Below are 21,942 nucleotides of genomic sequence, written 5' to 3'. Positions count from 1 at the left end.
AAAGAAATTAATAATATAACTTAAAATAAGCCCCCAACCAACACAATTTCATTCATCAATACTTGAAATGTCAGTTTTAAGAGACCACCATACCCAAATCAGAATTCTAGTACTGTCACTTACCAACTAGGTAACTAGCAAGTTAATCTCTTTGCATCTTAGTATCTCTATCTATTTATCTATATTTATAATATGCATAATACTATCTTCCTAATGGAATTAGTTGGAGGATTAAAACAACGGCTATAAAATATCTAGCATATAATTATCTTATAAGATGCATGGTAAATATTAATTCCTTTCCTCATAGAAAAAAAATGTACTTATGTATTCCTCGTCAAGTGGAAATCAGACTTAAAACTCAATTTCTAGGTTATCTCTTTAAAGTTCAAAATTCTGTCACTGTATGTGTATGTAGCCTTTTAAAAACTTAGATCTATTCCTTTGTGAACTCTCTAAGAAATGCATTTTTTCAATACTCTATTTTATTTGGTATCTTTATAATTTACTCTTTTAGTCAATGGCTCTATTTTATAAGGTGGCTACTGTTATAGCTTGAGTGAGCCACAAATGAAGAACACTGAAGTATCAGAAATGAGATTGATAGATACAAAGAATGAATGAGGGACAAAAATAAGAACATATAATCAATCTAGAGAAGAGGGGAGTAAGTAATGAGGATGTAATATCCAATGGAAAAAGACTTTCAATGGCTCTTTTTAAGTGTTCTGCAAGGTTCATAGGATACAGAAATCATCTGCAATCAGTCGGTCTGCAAGGAAGTATTTAGTTTGAGCTTTTAAGCATGGGTAGGGTTTCAAAGAGAAAGGAATATTCAGTGTAGGAGCAGGGTATAACACAAATATGAACACAAGTATAAGCATTAGAAGAGACAATGTACGCTTGGAGATGACTACTAGCCCAGATGGAACAGAGTGTCCCTTATAACAGAATAAAGGACACACATCCAAAAAGGTACATCCAATCCAGGTTGTACAGGGCCTCGGGCCAAAGTGAATGATTTGAACTTTCCCAAGGTACTGGGAAGCTAAGAATGTTCTAAGCAAATGAGTCAGATAAATGCAGATGAATATTCTCATGAAAATTAATCTGCTAGTACTACAGAGGAAAACAAAACAGTAATGCTAAAATACTAGATGTCTACAGTATTAAGCAGCATTTCCTTCTTAAAGGCAAACAGAAATCTCCAAGTTTCATAACCTGCAAATTTTCTTCCTGATATCATAAGGAGTCTTTTAATTGTACTAAGATCTGTGACACAAAGGAAATTTGCCCTTTATGAAAATGACTATAAAACCAAATAACCAGTTTAACCTGGACTGTCATGTAATATAGGATCTCATGAAAATATAAATCATATGTGAAGTTATTAAAATGAGATTTCCAACATTAACCAGGTCTGTTTGAGTCCAGATGGTTTAATCAAGTTTTTACACAGTAATGAAGATTATAGAACTACAAAGCTGGAGATCAAACAAACATGAAGGGGGGGAAAGTCTCAAGGATTTTCAACATTCCATAATAAAGATCATTTTCGTAATGTAGTAAGAATGAAAGTTGTGAACAAAAGAAAGATAGGTGAGAAACACTTGTAACTACAAAGGTAAGGGACCTAGGAATAACAAAGAAGACCAAAGAAACAGGTAAAGATTTCAAGAGCCAAAACTTATTCTACCATAAGTATCTCTAAACTATGTCCTAAGAGGTAACTTTTCAGACAGGCAGGTTCATCAGAAATGCTTAGATTAAAAAACAAAAAAAAAGATTGGGTCCATTTGATTCCTCACGCAAAATGTTCTGGTGGAATCATAGAGGCAAATAACCTTTTAAATATCTAGCAAAAAAATTAAATAAATTTGCACAGTTTAGCCTAGTCTAGTTACAAGTATACCTAGGCCTGGCCACCTATGCCTACATGGTGCTATATTAAGCTATACACTACTGCCTACTAGCTAGGACTCTACCAATTCTGCTACTATGTAGAACCATATTGCACCTGATACAGAATCATAACCTGTTTCTTTTGTTGTTGTTGTTCTTCTTCTTTCGAGGTCACTTTTTACTTTTCACATGCAAATAGAAGTCCAAACAAAATTTTTCATTTTTCTTACAGACTTGAAATAAATTGATGAAAAACTACGGACTTTAGAAGAGTTGATCTCCATTTTAGTATAAAGTTTATCCAGAAGTTACAAGGAGATACCTGCACAATGAAGAATGACTCTAACATATGATTTCTCCTCAGTAGTTTATGTGTAAACAGACTGAAGGTTTATTGTCATTCCTTTACCTTAATCCAATCAATTTTTAAATAAGTAACCTTTAGAACTGTTCTATGGGTAATGTTCACAGAAAAGATTATGCTATAACTTGAAATTATGTAAGAACAGAATTCTTGACAATCACCAAGACACATCAGAGAGAAACAAGAATTTTGTTCTCTATTATGCATCTTAGAGAGTCAAAGAAAATTGTAGCTACATTGTCCCTGAAACAAAGCAAGCTTCACATTCAACAGGAAATACATACTTTGGAGATTATCTTGACAAAAACCAAATTCAAAACAAATCTCACATTATAAGATTACAAACCTTGCCTTGTTGCATTGAGCAGTCTACACATCCTACTTGAATATTTCCATGTTTAGCTCCTGGGATTATTTGTAACCTTTCAAAATCACTTCCCAGTATAACAATGTCACATCCAGATGCATAAGCCTAAAAAAAAAAAAAAAAAAAAGAAAGAAAGAGAGAAAGAAAGAAAGAAAAGAAAAGGAATAAACTTGTGAAGAAAGTATATACACGTACAATACTGGCATTAATATTATGTTTTAACAGAGTGATTTTAAACATCCTTTTTTTTTTTTTAATCTGTATAATTCAAGAATATTTCCTTTACCTCTGATATTCAGTCCCATCAGCAAATTCAGCCAGTCCTGTCTGCAAAATGTTCACTTCCTTCATCACTAATGAATGGTACTGCTCTGGTCTAAACTATCATCATCTACCTCTTGCACTACTATTTTTTTTTTTAAGTTTATTTGAGAGTGGGCACACTCATGCATGAGTGAGAGAGGGAGACAGAGAATCTCTCATGAGACAGAGAAGGAGACAGAGAATCTCAAATAGGATCTGTGCTGTCAGCACAGAACCCCACCCAGGGTTCGAACCCATGAACCGTGAGATCATGACCTGAGCAGAAATCAAGAGTCAGATGCTCAAATGACTGAGCCACTCAGGAACCCCCCTCCTATACTACTATTAATAGTCAGACTGTTTCCATTCTTGCTTCCCTCTAATTCCTTTCCACACACAGTCATCTTTTTTTTTTTTTTTTTTTTTTTTTTTTTTTTTTTTTTTTTTTTTTTTTTTAAGTAGGCTCTAGACCCAACGTGGGGCTCAAACTCATGACTCCAAGATCAACAGTTGCATGTTCTATCAAGTGAGCGAGCTGAGCTCCCTGAAGAGTCAGCTCTTAAAAATGTTTATTAAAGCAAGTAATTTGCCCTGCTTAAAAACCCCTTCAATAGTTTATCCATTGGACATGGAATAAATCAACTCCTTACCATGGTTCAATGCCCTAAATTATTATCCCAACTCTCCAAACCCATCTCAAGCTACTGTCTCGTTCCCTCTTTTGGCTCCCGTCCCTACACTGCCCTTCCTTCTGTTCCAGGGGCATACCAATCTTTTTCCACCTCAGTGTGTTTTATCCACCTCTCTCCTGCCCGATCTTTGTCTAGCTAGCTTTTTTTCAATATTCGGGTCTCAGTTCCCTCTGTCTCTCTCTGTCTCTGATTACTTTCCATCCCACCACTATTTATTCTTCTTCATAGCACCTATCATAATTTTTAAGTATCTTGCTTATTATCCACTTCAATTGCTGCAAGTTAGGTTTCAAGACAAAAAGAGAGCATCCAAGCATATCTTATTCTCTGCTCTATCCTCCAATTCTAACTAACAGGATTTCTTTATAAACACCTATGGAATAAATGAAGTATCTAACTTCAAAAAACAGCCACCACAGCCAAACAAATAAAAAGGTATCGTTCAAGGCTTGCTGGCAAGCGTTTTATACCTCTTTTCGGTTTTTACAATTAGCACAACTCTTCCAACCAGAACTGATTTTGCATCCTTTCTTTAACTTCTTAGATCACAGGAGTTTCTCCTGTTACAAAGTATGTGGCTGTCTTCCTAGAATTTACCTATATAAGCCAGCATGAAGTATGACACTAACAATAAAACATTTATCACAAACTGTTTCCCATCCAAAAATAAGTTCACAGTATTAGCAATTATTTACTTTCTCATCACTTTTGCACCTGCACATTTACCTTACTTAATGTAAAAAATACTATACTTAATATATACTTCATGACCTTAATTCCTATCAAAGCCACAATGTTTCTGTACCTGCCAGCAAAAGGTATTTGAAAAGAAATTTGAGAGAACATACAAATAAATCTGCTCACATTACAGATAAGAAAATGAGGCCTTAATAGGCTGACATAACTTCTAAGTGGCAGAATGGGCTTCAGAATCCTGATCGCTTTTGATTCTTCACCTAGCGCTATTTCCCTGGCACCATTAGGACTTCCATAGTTATTGTGCTTGCCCGAATTTTCCTAGGAGAAATTAGTGACAATCAAGTATGGTTCTACTAGTGTCACATAGGGGAAAATCTTGGCTCAGTGAACAAACAAAAAAAATCTCATGATGGTCTGTAAAACGATATAAATATCCACTATCGGAACACAAGACTTGTCACAAGACTATTAGCAAGAATAAAAATTTTCACTTGTAACACACTAAATATCTTAATATTTTAGAAACTGATTTTCCCCTCATTATTAAATTTTGATAAAGTACTGATTGTCACCGTATCCCAAAACATTGTGTCAAATTCTGAACGTTTACAATTTAGATTTCCTTACTTGTTAACAAAAATTTTTTAGTTTCCATTAACTGGAATGAACATGTATGTTTTTTTTCTTTCTCTTTCTTTCTTTCTTTCTTTCTTTCTTTCTTTCTTTCTTTCTTTCTTTCTTTTCTTTCTTTCTTTCTTTCTTTCAATATATGAAATTTATTGTCACATTGGTTTCCATACAACACCCAGTGCTCATCCCAACAGGTGCCCTCCTCAATGCCCATCACCCACTTTCCCCTCCCTCCCACCCCCCATCAACCCTCAGTTTATTCTCAGTTTTTAAGAGTCTCCTATGCTTTGGCTCCCTCCCTTTATTTTTTTCCCCTTTCCCTCCCCCATGGGTTTCTGTTAAGTTTCTCAGGATCCACATTAAGAGTGAAAATATATGGTATCTGTCTTTCTCTGTATGACTTATTTCACTTAGCGTAACACTCTCCAGTTCCATCCATGTTGCTACAAAGGGCCATATTTCATTCTTTCTCATTGCCACGTAGTACTCCATTGTGTATATAAACCACAATTTCTGTAACCATTCATCAGTTGATGGACATTTTTTTGTAATTTTTTTTTAATGTTTATTTATTTTTGATGGAGAGAGAGACAGAGTGTGAGTGGGTAGCGTCAGAGAGAGAGACACACAGAATCCGAAGCAGGCTTCAGGCTCTGAGCTGTCAGCACAGAGCCCGATGCGGGGCTCAAACTCACAAACCGCGAGATCATGACCTGAGTCGAAGTTGGATGCTCAACCGACTGAGCCACCCAGGCGCCCCCATCAGTTGATGGACATTTATGCTCTTTCCATAATTTGGCTATTGTTGAAAGTGCTGCTGTCAACATTGGGGTACAAGTGCCCCTGTGCATCAGCACTCCTGTACCCCTTGGGTAAATCCCTAGCAGTGCTATTGCTGGGTCATAGGGAAGATCTATTTTTAATTTTTTGAGGAACCTCCACACTGTTTTCCAGAGGGGCTGCACCAGTCTGCATTCCGACAGTGCAAGAGGGTTCCCGTTTCTCCACGTGCTCGCTAGCATCTATATAGTCTCCTGATTTGTTCATTTTAGCCGCTCTGACTGGCGTGAGGTGATATCTGTGTGGTTTTGATTTGTATTTCCCTGATGAGGAGTGACGTGGAGCATGTTTTCATGTGCCTGTTGGCAATCCAGATGTCTTCTTTGGAGAAGTGTCTATTCATATCTTCTGCTCATTTCTTCACTGGATTATTTGTTTTTCGGGTGTGGAGTTTGGTAAGTTCTTTATAGATTTTGGATACTAGCCCTTTGTCCAATATATCATTTGCAAATATTTGCTCCCATTCTGTTGGTTGCCTTTTAGTTTTGTTGATTGTTTCCTTTGCAGTGCAGAAGCTTTTTATCTTCATGAGGTCCCAATAGTTCATTTTTGCTTTTAATTCCCTTGCCTTTGGAGATGTGTCAAGTAAGAAATTGCTGCAGCTGAGGTCAGAGGTTTTTTTCCTGCTTTCTCCTCTAGGGTTTTGATGGTTTCCTGTCTCACATTCAGATCCTTTATCCATTTTGAGTTGGTTACAAAATTACTGTTTAATGTAAGTATTAAACATCTGCAGAGTTGAGAACCGCATAAGTATTAAACATCTGCGGAGTTGAGAACCGCATAGTTATCCCAGAAATAAACACTTAGAACTCTAGATAGGAAAATGCCAATTTATAATACAATTAACCCTTGATCATTCAAAGATTAACCCAGTTCTGAATTACCCTTGTCCTTTTGCTGCTCCTGTATTACACTAGTATTGCCTGTCATTTGACTTTCCTTTAGTGACAGTAGAACATACAAAAGCTTTCTCTCTCTAGTTTTGGTAAACTTCAAATCAATTGAAAATGACTGATCTTATCTGGAATCTCTCTCTTTCAGTCCCCACTTTCTTCTCTTAGAGTTATAACTAATGCATAGCAATAAACTACTATATGAGAAAAAAAAGATTATAATCATCTGCAGTCTTCACTAGTCGACTACTATGCTTGGTGCTTATAATTAAGATTTTCTGGTATTCTTGACTACAGAACTTATTTTTCAGTTTATCTGCATAACTAAATATAGAATGCATTAAAGACTCAAACCATATTTGCATTATGTTCCGTTTCTCAATCATTTTCAAGAATCTGTAAACGTCTCTCCTTAAAAAGTCTGCTGTGCATAGGAGACTAGTTAAATAAATATTGCACATACCCACAATGGAGTATAATACAGCTGTAAAAATAATAAGGAAGCAATCTATGAACTGAAATGCAGTGATTTCTTGGGGACATTTTTAAGTGAAAAAAAGCAAAGTACAAAAGGATGTGTTATTCGGGCAAGGAACAAGGAAAATAAGAAAACACACATGGATCTGCTTATTACAGTAAGAAACACAGGATGGATAAAACTAGACAGTAATAAAGCTGATTACCAACAAAGGTGGGGAGGATGAAGTGGAAGAGATACAGGAAAAAATGACTTTTGAAAACATGTTAACATAATACATATTCAAAACTTAAATCAATCAGAGTAGGGGGCAGGTAGTGAAACAAAGGAATTGACTGCATTTCAAATAAAGAAGGCACAAAGGACCTAAGTAACTTATGAACACAGAGTATGACTGTGTAATATCAGTCTTGGACAGTGAAAAGGAAAACACTAGTCCACCTCCTGTGTTTCTCCTTTACTCACACACAACTACCACATTCTCAACACTTTTGACAACAGATGTGGGGTCTTTTAACCACAAGAAACAATTCTGTGACACAAACTGGGTCTCTGACAATTTAACTCAATTCTGACACTACGTACCTGGGGATAGTGTCTGATCCCATAGGTTAAGGGCTCAGTTTTAACTGAGACTGTCCTATACTTCACAAGCTAATCTCAAGTGGTGGGTCCCCAGGTTACCCATAACTTCTGTCCAATTTGGCTACATATCAGAAGTTCCCATGACCTCCTTCCCCTTGGATCTGATATGTGCTAAAACAAAACTTAGGGAAATACTTACTTACATTTACCAATTTATTAAAAGATATGATAAGGGATACAGAAGAACAACTTAGATAAAGAAATGTATAGAGCAGGATCTGGGAGGAGGTTCCAAGTACAGGAGCTTCTGTCCCCATGGAACTAGGGGAGCATCACCCTCCTGGTACATGGATATGTTCACCAACCTGGAAGCTCCCCGAGTGCCATACTGTTGGGATTTCACAGAAGCTTCCTTGCACAGGCATGTCAATTATTAACTCCATTTCTAATCCCTCTCTAGTCTCTGGAGAATGGAAGGTGGGGCTGAAAATTACAAGCTTCTAAATCTGGCTTAATCTTTCTGCTGACCGTCCCAGAAGCCATCCAGGACCCTACCTAGAGTTGCCTCATTACAACAAAAGATGCTCCTGGTTCCCTTATAACTTAGGAATTTATAAGGGTTTCAAGAGCTGTGGTAGGTCCCAGGGTAAAGAACCAAATAAGTATTAGGGGGCGCCTGCCTGGCTCAGTCAGTAGAGCATGTGACTCTTGATCTCAGAATTTTAAGTTTGAACCCACATTGGGTAAAGAGACTACTTTAAAAAAAATTGGGCATGTGGGTGGCTCAGTTCCTGAAGCATCCAACTCTTGATTTCAGCTCAGGTCATGATCTTATGGTTCATGAGATCATGCCCTGTGTCAGGCTCTGTGCTGACATGGAGGAGCCTGCTTGGGATTCTCTCTCTCCCCTCTCTCTGCCCCCTCCCCCTCACTCCCCAACCCCATGCAGCACGCAGCACCTGGACACACAATCTCTCTCAAAATTAAATAAACATTAAAAAAATATTAAAAAACTGTTAAATTAAAAAAAAACAAATATTAGAACAAGTGATGCTCATAATGTTCTTATCACTTAGGAATTTAGAAGAGTTTCAGGAGCTCTGTGCCAGAAACAAGGGAAACAGACCAATATATGTTATCTTCTATTATCTCACAGGCAGGGTGGGGAGAAGTATGAACAAATCTTGAATGCTTTTTGTAGGTTGTTTTATAACTGTAGTGGTATGGACAATGCAATTCTGAAACTATTTTAAATGTATTACAGAACTGAGCAAATTAGCCGAGGATCTCATGGTATAAGGAAGAACAAAGATATAAAGTAAAGATGCAACAGAGTCGAGTAAGGTTGTACCGGAATTGGAAATATTGGTATAAAAATTATGCTTTCCAAAATATACATATTTCCCTGCACATATGTAAATATATTTGTACATGTGTATGTATGTGCATGCCATATGCATATACATGTGTATCATGTGCTGGTACTGTCAACTGAAAAGGACAAGAAGCATAAACATCCCAGTAGCAATGAGATCACCTAGCACCTTGATCTTGGTCTCTAATAGTATTCTCTACTAAAAGAAACCAGGGCTCCCTGAAGAAAGAGCTAATTACATCACTGGGGCAGGGTAGCTACAATAAGGGCAAAGAATACCCTCTTACACCAGAAAGAAGGTGCTTTAAAAAAAAAAAAAAAGGACCAGGCAAGAATCATCATCCGTGGATATTCAACCTAGGAGAAAATAGGGACACTCAACTTAGGATATTTGCACGGTCTTAAAACTCTCTCACACACTGCTTATTAGGTACAAGAGGAAGGAAAAAAAAAAAAAAGAAATTTGTTGTACAGGGGAGAAACTGGGCAACACCTTCAAGAGTCATCAAAATTAACATCACTAATGACAGATATCACGCACACCTAGAGAAGAACACAACATCATCTATGCAGAATTTTGGCCAAGAATGCATAACCTCACTATAACCAAGAAGAAACATCAGAAAATGCAAAATGAGTAAAGGTTTGTTTTTTAAAAGTGGGAAGAACGTACTCTACTCTTCAAATGTCAAAGTCAAAATGAATTTAAAAAAAAAGAAATGATGCTAAAGAGACATGGTAATTAAATGTAATCCCATGGTCCGAATCTTGTACTAGAAAGGATAAATGCTGTATAGAATGCTGTCATATCAACTAACAGAACTGGAATACAGCTAATACGTTAGCTAAAAGTTTATCAATATATATTTATGAAATAGATTACTGTTATTATATAACAGAATACTCGTCTTACCATGAAATCAAACTAAAGTATTTGATTGTAAAAAATTATGACATATGTAACTTATTTCAAAGGGTTCAGGACAAAAAATTATGTAGGCATACACATATCCAAGGAGCACAAATGATAAAGAAAATGGGAATCAATTACTACCCATAGTCAAATCTAAGTAAAGAGAGTATGGGTGCTCCTTGTATTATTTTTATTTCATTAACTTTTTCTAGGTATGAAGTTATTTCTAAACAGTTACTTTCCATGTAGTGATGAAAACATCTAAAACTTAATTATTTTCAAAAATTTAAAACAAAAAATGCTGTGACTTTTTTGTGCTTTCTTTTATTTTTCACTTTCTATAGTGTTTTGGGCCTATTTTTTTCTCTTTGGCACTATACTGCAAGGCCAATTCAAGTGGTTTTCACTGTCAACAGATTTAATCCCTACAACAAATACTGTGAAGTACTCACTATAATCACCCCATTTTACTCATAAGCAAATTCAAGCTTAGACAGACTGAGTAATTGCCTTGAGTGTTAGAGCCAGTAGGAGGCACAACTGAGACTGAAACCAAGTTACAACTACTGGGAAAGGACATGCTCTTACCTGCTGTGTTAGGCTGCCACACGATGTCTTATAAACAAACAATGGCAATGAATTTAATAATTTTTCTCTAATTTCTTCCCATAATTAAAAATGTCTTATTTGGATTGTGAAACAACCAGCACTCCCATAACTGTTGATAGGAATATAAATTAAAATGGTACAACTCAAGATGCTTTCATGGCTCAGTCAGTGGGTCGAGTGTCCAATTCTTGATTTCGGCTGAGGTCATGATCTCACGGGTCGAGACTGACCTCCTGTGCCATCAGTGCAGACCCTGCTTGGGATTTTCTCTCTCCCTCTCTCTTGCCCTTCCCTGGTGCTCAAAATAAATAAATAAACATTTTTAAAAAATAAAAAAAAAAATGGTACAACTACTTTGGAAAACTAAACACATGCCTAATCAATAATCCAGCAATTCTACTCTTAAGTTTATACGCAATAGAAAGTGTCCATATTACACTAAAATACATGAATAAGAACATTCAAAACTATTCATAAACACTCTGAGGTAGAACCAACTCAAGCATCCATCAACAACAGAACATATAAATAAACTGTAGTATAATCATATAATAGAATACTAGAAAGCAATTGTTCTCAAACTCCCTGGTCTCCAGAATTCTTTGACCTCTTAAGAAAATACTGAGGGGCACCTGGGTGGCTCAGCTGGTTAAGCGCCCAACTTCGGCTCAGGTCAGGTCATGGTGTCGTCGTTCATGAGTTCAAGCCCCGTGTCCAGCTCTGTGCTGACAGCTCAGAGCCTGGAGCCTGCTTTGGTTTCTGTCTCCCCCTTCTCTCTGCCCCTCCCCGCTCAAGCTCTGTCTCTCTCAAAAATAAACATAAAAAAAAAAAAAAAAAAAAAAGAAAATATTGACGTTAACCATCCTCCCTTTTCTCTCCTCAAGGGCTTTAGTTTGTACATTATCACTATCAATACTTTCTCTTTTAGAAATTGAAACTGAGAAAACATTATACACCAATTGAATCAGTTATGAAAACCTTCCAACAACTAAAAGCCCAGGATCAGATGGCTTCACTAGTGAATTCTACCAAACACTTGACAAACAATTAATGCCAATCCTTCTCAAGCTCTTCCAAAAAACTGAAGAGTAAACATTTACAAATTCATTGTGCAAGGCCAGCATTCTGCCGTTAGAACTCTAGACAAGGTGGGGAGCCTGGGTGGCTCAGTCAGTTAAGCATCTCTCTCTTGGTTTGGGCTCAGGTGATGATCTCATGGTTTGTGATATCAAGCCCCACAATGGGCTTTGCACTGACAGCATAATGCCTGCTTGGGATTCTATGTCTCCCTCTCTCACTGTTCCTCCCCAGCTCACAGGCACACACTCACTCTCTGTCTCAAAATAAACAAACAAACATTAAGGGTGGAAAAAAAGTCTAGACTAGGGCACTACAGGAAAATTACATACCAATATGCTTGATTAACACAAATGTAAAAATCCTAAACAAAATACTTGCAAACCAATTTTAACAGCACATTAAAAAGATTATATACCATAATCAAGTGGGATTCAAGGACAGTTCAATAAAGGCCATACATGACAAGCCTACAATATAAACACCACATTCAATGGTGACAAGCTGAGGCAAGCTTTTTCCTAATTCTCTAAGATTAGGAAAAAGGCAAGGATGCCTACTCTCACCACTCACATTAAAAAGAGTACTAAAAGTCCTTGCCAGAGCAATTAGGTGTGAAAAAAACAATAAAAAGCATCCAAATCAGGAAGAAACACATCAAAATGACTGTTTACACTTAACAAGATATCATATATTGAAATCTCTAAAGGCACTACCAAAAGAAAAAAACAACAACATTAGAAGTAGTAAATGAATTCAGCAAAGCTGTAGGATACAAAATCAATACACAAAAAATCAGTTGTGTTTCTATATATTAACAATGACCTATTTAAAAAGGAAATTAAGAAAACTGACAATAGCATCAAAAAGAGTAAAATACTTAACAATAAATTTTAAAAAGGTGAAAGATACACTGAAAACTATAAAACACTGATTAAAGAAACTGAAGATGACACACACAAAAAAGGAAAAATATTTTGTGTGCTTAGAATGGAAGACTATTGTTAAAATGTCCATAGTACTCAAAGCAATCTACAGATTCAATGCAATCCCTATCAAAATACCAACGGCATTGTTCACAGGAAAAAAAAATCCCAAAATTCATATGAAGCCACAAAATACCCCAAATAGCCAAAGCAATCTTGAGCAAGAACTAAGCCTGAGCCATCACACTTCCTGATTTCAGACTATATTACAAAGCTATAGTAAGCAAAACAGTATGATGCTGGCATAAAGACAGGCACATAGACAAAAGGCCAACTAATTAGCCAACTAATCTTCAACAAAGGCACCAAGAATACATAGTGGAGAAAGGATAGTCTTTTCAAAAAATGGTAATGAGAAACTGCACATGCACATGCAAAAGAATAAAACTGGACCCTTATACACAAAAATCAACTCAAAATGGATCACAGACTTGAATGTAAGACCTGAAACCATAAAATTCCTAAAGGAAAACATAGAGGAAAAACTCCTTGACATTGGTCTTAGTGATGACTTTTTTGATATGACACCAACAGCACAAGCAGCAAAAGAAATAATAAATAAGGGGGGGGGGGGGGGGACTACATCAAACTAAGAAGCTTCTGCACAGCAAAAGAAACCGTTCACAAAATGAAAAAGCAACCTACAGAATGGGAGAAAATTTTGCAAACCATCTCTGATAAGGAGTTAATATCCAAAACATATAAAGAACTCATATAAATCAGTAAGAAAACAGTCTGATTAAAAACTGGGTAGAAAACCTGAATAGACATTTTTCAAAAAAAGACATTGAAGTGGCTAATAGGTACATGAAAAAAAGTTTTTCATCACTAATCATGAGGGAAATATACAGCAAAACCACAATGAGATAGTGCTTCACACCTATTAGAATGGCTATCATCAAAAAGACAAGAGACACCAAGTGTTGGTGAAGATGCAGACCAAAGAAAATTCTTGTGCCCTCTTGTTGGGAATGTAAACTAATATACATACTATGGAAAACAGTATGAAGTTTCCTAAAAAAGTTAAAAATAGAAGTACCATGTGACTTAGCAAAGTAACTTCTGGGTATATATCCAAAGATGATGAAATGACTATCTCAATGAAATACCTACACTCCCATATTTACTGCAGCATTATTCACAATAGCCAAGATATGGCAACAACCTAAGTGTCCAACATGGATGAATGGTTAAAGAAAATGTGTATATGATATATATACACAATGGAATAGTGTTCAGCCATTAAAATAAAAGAAAATCCTGACATTTGTGACAACCTTGACAGCATAATATTAAGTGAAATAAATCAAACAGAGAAAGACAAATGTGATATACATGTATTCCATACACGGAATCTAAAAACATTATACTAATAAAAACAGAGACTAGAAAGGTGGTTGCCAGGGTCTGAGGGCTGAGGGAGATGGGAGATGCTGGTCAAAGGGTACCAACTTTCAACTGTTAGATAAATAAGTTCCAGGGATCTAATGTACAGCATGGTGACTAGAGTTAACAATATAGTATTATGTCCTTGAAAGTTGCTGTGAGAATAAAGCTTTAATGTTCTCACCGTAACAACAACAAAATGGTCATTATGTAAGGGACATATTAACTAGCCTTACTGTGATAAACATTTCACGATATATACTTGTATCAAATCATCACACTGTATACCTTAAACTTACATGATGATGTATGTCAATTATATCTCAATAAAGCTGGGGAAAAAAAGAGATGTACAGGTAACCCAAACAAGGTATCATCCAAAAATCACTTAGAATAGACATATCTTCTTATGGATAGTTCTAATAGACTATTCAAATGAATTTAAATGAAAATTTAAAAAATAAAATTAATTCAATCTCTAGAGTATATACAACATGGTGAGGTAATAAGCATGGAATTACACCAGGCTCCCTCCCCCACCAAAATCAGGGAAAGCAGCTTTAAAGTGGGCTAAGTACGTACCACTAAATTCTTAAAATAATCAATCAACCTGGTTTAAATAAAAAACAAAGGAGTAATATAATACATAGTATTGCTAAACAAAAATTTATTAGTAGTTTGAAAGATTTGGCTAAAATAAATTATTCTCAAAACCCATTTGAAGGTGCCCTGACTATATTGTATAAGGTTATCAAAACAATAAGAACAGCACTGATTTATCGACTAAACTGTAATACAACTTGGTCTTCAAAATTAATATGCATATATTACAACTGATACATGAGCTGCTTCTATCAAGAGATCTGTAATCAGAAAAATCTATTACTATCCAATGATAATTAAATTAACAAATGAAAATTCTTTTCGATAATACATAAATAATAGGTTTACTAACTTTGAGACTAAACAAGATGCACAGGAAGAACTGAGTTCATATTTGTGCCATCAAGCATAGAATCATCATTTTTAACTTTAAATTTTGGCAGAGAACCTTCTCAAATATTCTAAATTCGAAAATTATCCGCGACTGTAACAGCCAGTATCTGAATTTGGAAAACAACTTGATTTTTTGTTTTCACTGATTCATTTTAACCAACCATACCAGGTATATATTCCAAGGAATTTCTTCCTGGTATATTTCCTGGTTAAATGACTTGAGTTTGGTATATTGTAATTAACATTTTTCTCATTTTTAACCGTATGTTAAAAATTAGTACTGCTTCAATAATCTTAACGGCATTAATACTATTTAAAATATAATATTTAAAGAGGGCCAGTTTTTAAAAAGAAGTCCAATTTAGTTCCACATGATGGCATATGAGAATCACAAAAATCTTTTTCCAGATATGAATAGTATCAAATTTTCCTCTCCTGTATTCTCTCCACTTACAAAGACCCACAAGCCCCTTCCAAAAACAAACAAAAAACCCCTTTCTATCCTCCCACCTATAAAGATTTCCCTAGAAGAACAAAACAAAAAGCTAAAGAAAGGATGCTTACTATGACAGAAAGTGTTGGCAGGAGAATGCTAATTCAGCCTCCATTTCTCTACCAACACCCAAAGAGCTGCAGTCAATCTTTTGACTTCTAATCTGGGTCCCCTTAGCTGTGAACACTGGGTTGTCTAACACAAAAGAGAGCCTAGAGCTCTAACATGTTTGCTTTCTCTTCTAAAGCAAAGATGTTTAAATTTCAAACTAGAGACAGGAAGTCCTAAATATTAACACAATCTGTCCCTTATAAATTACCTCCCTTTCCATTTAACTTGAAACACAGTTTCAACCCTAACTATAGATAAGCTATGAAAAGAAAAAAACAATCTATTGTATATTAAAGCATATATGTCATCAGTATTCACAGAAATACTAGAAAATCTAGATTCCAATTAACTGTGACTCTTTTTAACTTATCATTTGTCCTTTATAAACAAAATAGTTTTTATTCTAAAAACAAGTTTTCAACAGATCAGGACCAGGTTGCTCACATATTTTCACTCTAAAAGCAGTAGGAAATTAACAAGAAAAAAAAGAGTGAGGGAAGCATTCAGTTAAATAAAGAAAAAATAAAGAATTTTTGCTTAGTGTACAGGAAATTTTTCCCCGTTGTTCACCTGATATTGAGGGTAAAACACGTAACAAATAACTGAGAAAAATTTCAAGAAACTTTTTTAAGTTTATTCATTTATTTTGAGAGAGAAAGCCTGTGCATAAGTCAGGGAGGGGCATTAAGAGAGGGAGGATCCCAAGCAGGCTAAGCACGGTCAGCACAGAGCCCAAAGTAAACCTCACCACAGTGAGATCATGACCGGAGCCCAAATCAAGAGTTGAACCCTTAACGACTGAGCCACCAAAATGTCCCTAAAGGAACTTTAATAGAAATATTTTATTTGGACTCAAATATAAATTATTAAAGCTATTTTAAAATACAGCAAATTTTAATTATATCCCAATGTCTTCTGTATGTCTTATTCGTCAATTCAACCAGTATTTATGTGCCAAGCATTAGAATAAGCATGACTTGAATTTTATAATAACTGTCATTTTTGAGGGTTTTACATAAACACTGAACATAGTACACTATGAATAGGTAACACTTTAGCTCTATTTTACAGATGAGAAAAAAAGGAATTTAGAGAGTATAAAAGAACTTGCTCATGGATATACAAAGAGCTGTAAGGAACTAGGCTGGAAATCAAATCCAAGTAATGACTCTACTAATAGGAGTCACCACTACTTTAATCACCGTTCTAGATGGTCATAAGGAAACCATGGGAGACACAAACAAAGCAATACTGGTTAATGATACAATGAAAGTACAAATAAAGTGCTTTGACAGCAAGACAGACGTGGTCACTGCCTTCTAGGAGTTCTCATACTAAGAGGGAAGTCAAAATATTTGATGCCAGTTTAAGTAGTAAAAGTGTATCTAATACTTAGACAAATTGTATTACTAAGGGCATATTTTAAAACCTAGAATTCATGAGAGCAGGCATTCAATTTCATTTCAATTTGAAACCTGTCAGACTTGATTTGGAAAACAGGATTTCATTTCTTGTAATCTTTGAAAACAAGAACAGTTAGTTATCTGCAAACATGCAAAGGGAGGAATTACAAACACAGGATGTCTTCACAAAAGGCATAAAGTACCAGGAGGAATAAAACCATTCTTCAAGGGGGCCTGCAACAGGAAGATCTCATGTCCCTCCCTCTAGCAATACTGAAATTTAGAGATTTTTTTAGTCTATATATACCATCTACCATTAAGGTCTGTTACCTTCCCATCAAGTACAAATCGGAAAATGTTAAAAACAGAATCCAAGGAGTAAACAATAAATAGATTTTGCTTTTTAACGTAAAAAACAACTTGAAGAGACATAAATTTAAGATGTATAGCGTGTCAAGGAAACTGAAGGCACGAAACTTGGTTTATAACACAACTACCAACTTAATGTTGAAGAGTCAGGGATGGATTGGGTACAAAGGAAGATGGCTGTTAATCCTTAAACTACCACACAAATTACAGAGAATTGTGATCTCTTTATACTAAACAGACAAAAATTTATTTTTATCGAATTCACTAGAATCCTTCCTTAGATCTGGGAGAAAGCAGCAGTATGCTTGGTAGGAGATGATTAAAGTCTAGTTTATGGAAACAGATTTTAAAGACTTTTAATTTTTTTTAATTAAAAAAAATTTAAGTTTACTTATTTATTTTGAGAGGGAGAGAGAGAGTGTGTGCCCAAGCAAGCATGAGTAGGGTAGAGACAGAGAGGGGAGAGAGAATTCCAAACAGGCTGCATGCTAACAGCATAGAGCCTGATGCAGGGTTTGAACTCACAAACGTGAGATCATGACCTGGGCTGAGATCAAGAGTTGGATGCTTAACCAACTGAGCCACCCAGGTGCCCCCAACTTTTTTTAATGTTTATTTATATCTGAGAGATCTTATGAGCGTGAACAGGGGAGAGGCAGAGAGAGAGAGAGGGAGACAGAATCTGAAGCAGGCTCCTCGCTGTCAGGGCAGACCCCCACTTGTGGCTCAAATCCTGGAACACTGACATCATGACTTGAGCTGAACTCAGACACCCAACCAACTGAGCCACCCAGGCACCCCGGAAATAGATATTAAAATAAGGTCGCAGAACTGAGCAACAAGCTACATGATGGTATAGAATAACCATATATAGTCTCTGGCACATTACCTCACCTCTTCTTTAAAATAACACGGAGGTGGGGCGCCTGGGTGGCTCAGTCGGTTAAGCGTCTGACTTTGGCTCCGTTCATGATCTCACGGCTGGTGGGTTTGAGCCCCAAGTCGGGCTCTGTGCCGACAGCTCAGAGTCTGGAGCCTGCTTCAGATTCTGTGTCTCCCTCTCTCTCTCTCTCTCTCTCTCTGCCCCTTCCCCACTCAGACTCTGTCTCTCCATCTCTTAAAAATAAATAAACATTAGAAAATAGTAATAATAATAAAAATAAAATAACATGGAGGCATCCACCAAAGTTTTATATACACTTAAAAGGATATTCTAGGTGTATAATAGGTCAGTCTATTGCATGTGCTTTGAAGTTCACACTATGGCTTACAGATTCTGAAAGCCTTCTTAGAGAAAGTTGCTAGAATTTACATTGGATAAAGCACTCATGTAACTTTAGGAGATGTTACCATCCTGTAATCTTCCACTAGGAAAACCTCCTTAGGGCGCTGTTTATTTCCTTCTAAATAGCAAGAACAGAGAGCAGTGTCCAGCTACAGAAAGTCTACAACAGTTCAGTGAGACCCTCAGAATTCAACCTCCTCCTAAATATTCAGGCTAGATTACCATTTAGAATTAGAATCTCCAAAAGCTGCTAATGTCAAATGCAAGCTAAGGTGTGTACTAGTATCTCCAGAGTGGAGGTACAAACTGTCCAAGAGCAAAATACTTAGTTGCCGCAGATCTAAAAGCACAATTTAGGGATGGAATACCTGTACCATGTCAAATCATGACTATTATTTAATCTAATACTTATTCTGACTGACAAAGATCACAAAACAATTCATAGAAGAAAATCTGGGGGATCTGAGAAGCTTTTTACTTTGTCTCACTGTTAATGTAAAAATAAGTTTTACTTTTCATCACAACTAAGAGAGAGCAACACGAGTTGTAGCAATTATAAATAAGTTTATATATAAGTTTATATATCCATTATAAAATATGTTTATAATATTATAAACATTATAATTATAAATTATAAATAAATAAGTTTATATATCCTCAGCATTATAAATAAGTTTATATATCCAATCCTGATTTACAGTTTGAAATTATAAAAACTATAGTTAAAGCAGAAAATGCCACTATACTGCTAAGTAGCCTGAAGTTTGGGGCCCTCTTCCTTCCAACATCTGAGGAAGACAAATGAAAAAGGAGTCACTTTCAGGTACAGAAGAGTTTTATTGAAAAACTGTAACGTAACTTTAAGTAATTGATGTGAGCAATCTAAAATAAATAACACTTTCCCAGGATTTCTAAACTGCTACACATGGAATTCAAAGGATGGCAGGAGCGAATTATTTACAAAAAATATTTTTTTCTTTCCAAAGTTATTTATGGGTGAATTTGAAGAGAAGTAAATGAAAACACCGCTTTCACTGTATCACTCAGCGCTAGATGTTGATAGCAAACAATCAGTAATTGTTTTAAGACACCCACTTAAAAAAAAAAAAAAACACAACTACAAAGATACTTGACCTTAACTAAGAAATGAAACCAATCCCAACTATTTCTAAATTTGACAATTTAAGCCGATAGAGCAGGGTAACGAAAAGCCTTCATACACATCACAACAACGATTTCTGGATAAACGATTGTGGGAAACCATCCCAGTCTTAAGGACGTCAGCCTAGAAACTTTAAAAATCCGACAAAACATTTTAACTTCCGAGCCAGTACCTCGATGACCGACACGTTTCTACCTCCTTCGCTCTCAAAAGCCAGGTCCGCCCGGTCCCAGGGGCGCGGACCCGGGGACCCCAGTGCGGAGGGGACCAGGCGTTCTTGGCCTCGGCCCCGCGATTCTGGGCCGCTCCCGGCTGACTCAGGGGCGCGGACCGGGCACGGGCGACGCGGGAGCCTCCCTCACTCACCGTGAAGCGCTGGTCGCCGACGCTGCCCACGGAGAAGCAGTGGTCGCCAGGGTTCACAGCCCCGGTCAGCACCTGGTGCAGGTTCATGTCTGCGTCTTATTCCAGCAACGGACGCCGCGTCCGGCTCATGCCCAGGGTCGGCGGCCGCTTCCCTCCCTCCTTCCCTCAGGGGCGGCGGCCGCTCTTGGGCGGCGACGGAGGCAGCGACAGGCGCCAGGAGCCGGAGCCGGAGCCGCTCAGCCGGGGCCCGCAGTTCATCCCGAGCCCTGGCGGGCAAGGCCCGGAGGGGGCGGGCCGCCGAAAGGGCGCAGCGCCGCGCTCGTCCGCGCACCTGTCACAGCCAGCGGGAGGCCCAGGTGAAGCTCGGGGTCGACTCAAGGGCCGAGACCCCGGGCCGACTCACCGGCCAGCAGGGCCGCGGCGTCCACACACTTCCTCTGGGCTCGGGGTGGCTGGCCCTGACGGATCCCAGTGGCGCAGGCAGCACGCGCTCGCCTTCACCGCCTGACCTGTCCCTTCCCGGCTCCGGTGCCCGTCACCCCCACTGGCCTTTGCCGCTCACTACGCGTCGCTAGGTCCCTTCAGCCGAAATATCGCGAGGCTTCCCGCGATGAAGAGGGATACTGCGGTAAAGGACGCACTTTTTTTTTTTTTTTTTTTTTACCACAGTTTACAGATCAGCAAGTGGCTACGAAAACGCCTCGTCTAGTCAGATGCTGGCCAATCCCGAGCTCCAGTCCACGTAGGGCCCCGCCCACCACTAAGGACAGGCCAATCTCGTTGAGTCTGGTAAGTGAGTCTGTCTGTCTGAGCTGATCCAAAGTAAGGAGCCTAGCAGAAACCCAGTGAACCCAGAATGAGGTGAGAGTTGTCAAAAAATGCTTTAGGTTACGGCTTAATCTGTCGGGCCAGAGAGCTTGAAAGGGAGAAGTGCATTATAGGTGGAGCTGCAGTGTCCTCTGTCCTGGTAGAAACTACAAATCCCAACAGGCACTTCTCCGCTAAGGCGGCGCTTGTCGACTTCCAAGTAAATGTGACCCGTTCAGCGTCTGTTATCCCGGCGTGTGGTTTCTCCTGTTTTACGCGCGTTTCCAGCGCACCAAGCGGGGTTAATTTGAAAGACTTAAATACTCGACAAGTGTTCAAATGGAGTGTTTTCAGCTAAGTTTTCCTTAACCTACGTTTTGAACTAATGCTGATAATAATATTGCAGCAGCCCTGCGTTGAGCGTTTGTTTGGGAAAAACCCAAGGATTCCAAAATGATTAGTGTCACAGTTACAACCGCTAGATACTCTCAGTGTATTTTGACCCAAGTTTTGTGTTATTATCGATAACGGTCTGTTTATATGTCTCCTTCCGTATATTTAAGCCTCTTGAGTACAGACTTTGTGGTTCGCCTCTGTATTCCGAGTGTGGGGCTCAGGGCCAGCTCCACTGTAGGTGTTGAGTAAATGTTAAACGAGTGAATGTAGATAGGAACTCTCCACCTAAAAGGAGTAGTTTCTTAAAAACTGCTAAACTGATTTTTATATCCTTTTGTTGGGGTGAAAAAAAAAAAAACACTTTCACACTAATACTTGGACGGGAGGAGTATTAATTTTATTTATGCTTTGCCAAAATGTTTTGTAATGTGTACATTTAATTTTGCAATAAAAAG

General features: G+C 37.5%; 1 protein-coding gene across 7 annotated transcripts in view; it reads right to left on the bottom strand.

The window, feature by feature from the left end:
* The window catches only part of DMXL1 (Dmx like 1), a 141,065-nt gene extending 120,196 nt beyond the window's left edge, over positions 1 to 20,869 (bottom strand). For 4 of the 7 annotated variants that reach the window (XM_042933590.1, XM_042933598.1, XM_042933615.1 and 1 more), the window contains exons 1-2: positions 20,285 to 20,869; positions 2,613 to 2,738 (exon numbers count right to left, since the gene is read on the bottom strand). In XM_042933590.1, coding sequence (XP_042789524.1) covers positions 2,613 to 2,738; positions 20,285 to 20,371 — 213 coding nt within the window. In that variant the 5' untranslated portion in view covers positions 20,372 to 20,869. Of the gene's footprint in view, positions 1 to 2,612; positions 2,739 to 2,919; positions 3,104 to 4,492; positions 5,012 to 11,750; positions 11,870 to 20,284 lie in introns of those variants that run through there. The other 3 variants (XM_042933608.1, XM_042933637.1, XM_042933629.1) reach the window with 3 other exon arrangements.
* Between the last annotated feature and the right edge of the window lie 1,073 nt (positions 20,870 to 21,942).

This window comes from Panthera leo, chromosome A1 (genome assembly GCF_018350215.1).
Source record: "Panthera leo isolate Ple1 chromosome A1, P.leo_Ple1_pat1.1, whole genome shotgun sequence".
Lineage (NCBI taxonomy): Eukaryota > Metazoa > Chordata > Mammalia > Carnivora > Felidae > Panthera > Panthera leo.
This window is presented reverse-complemented; position numbering and strand designations above follow the sequence as displayed.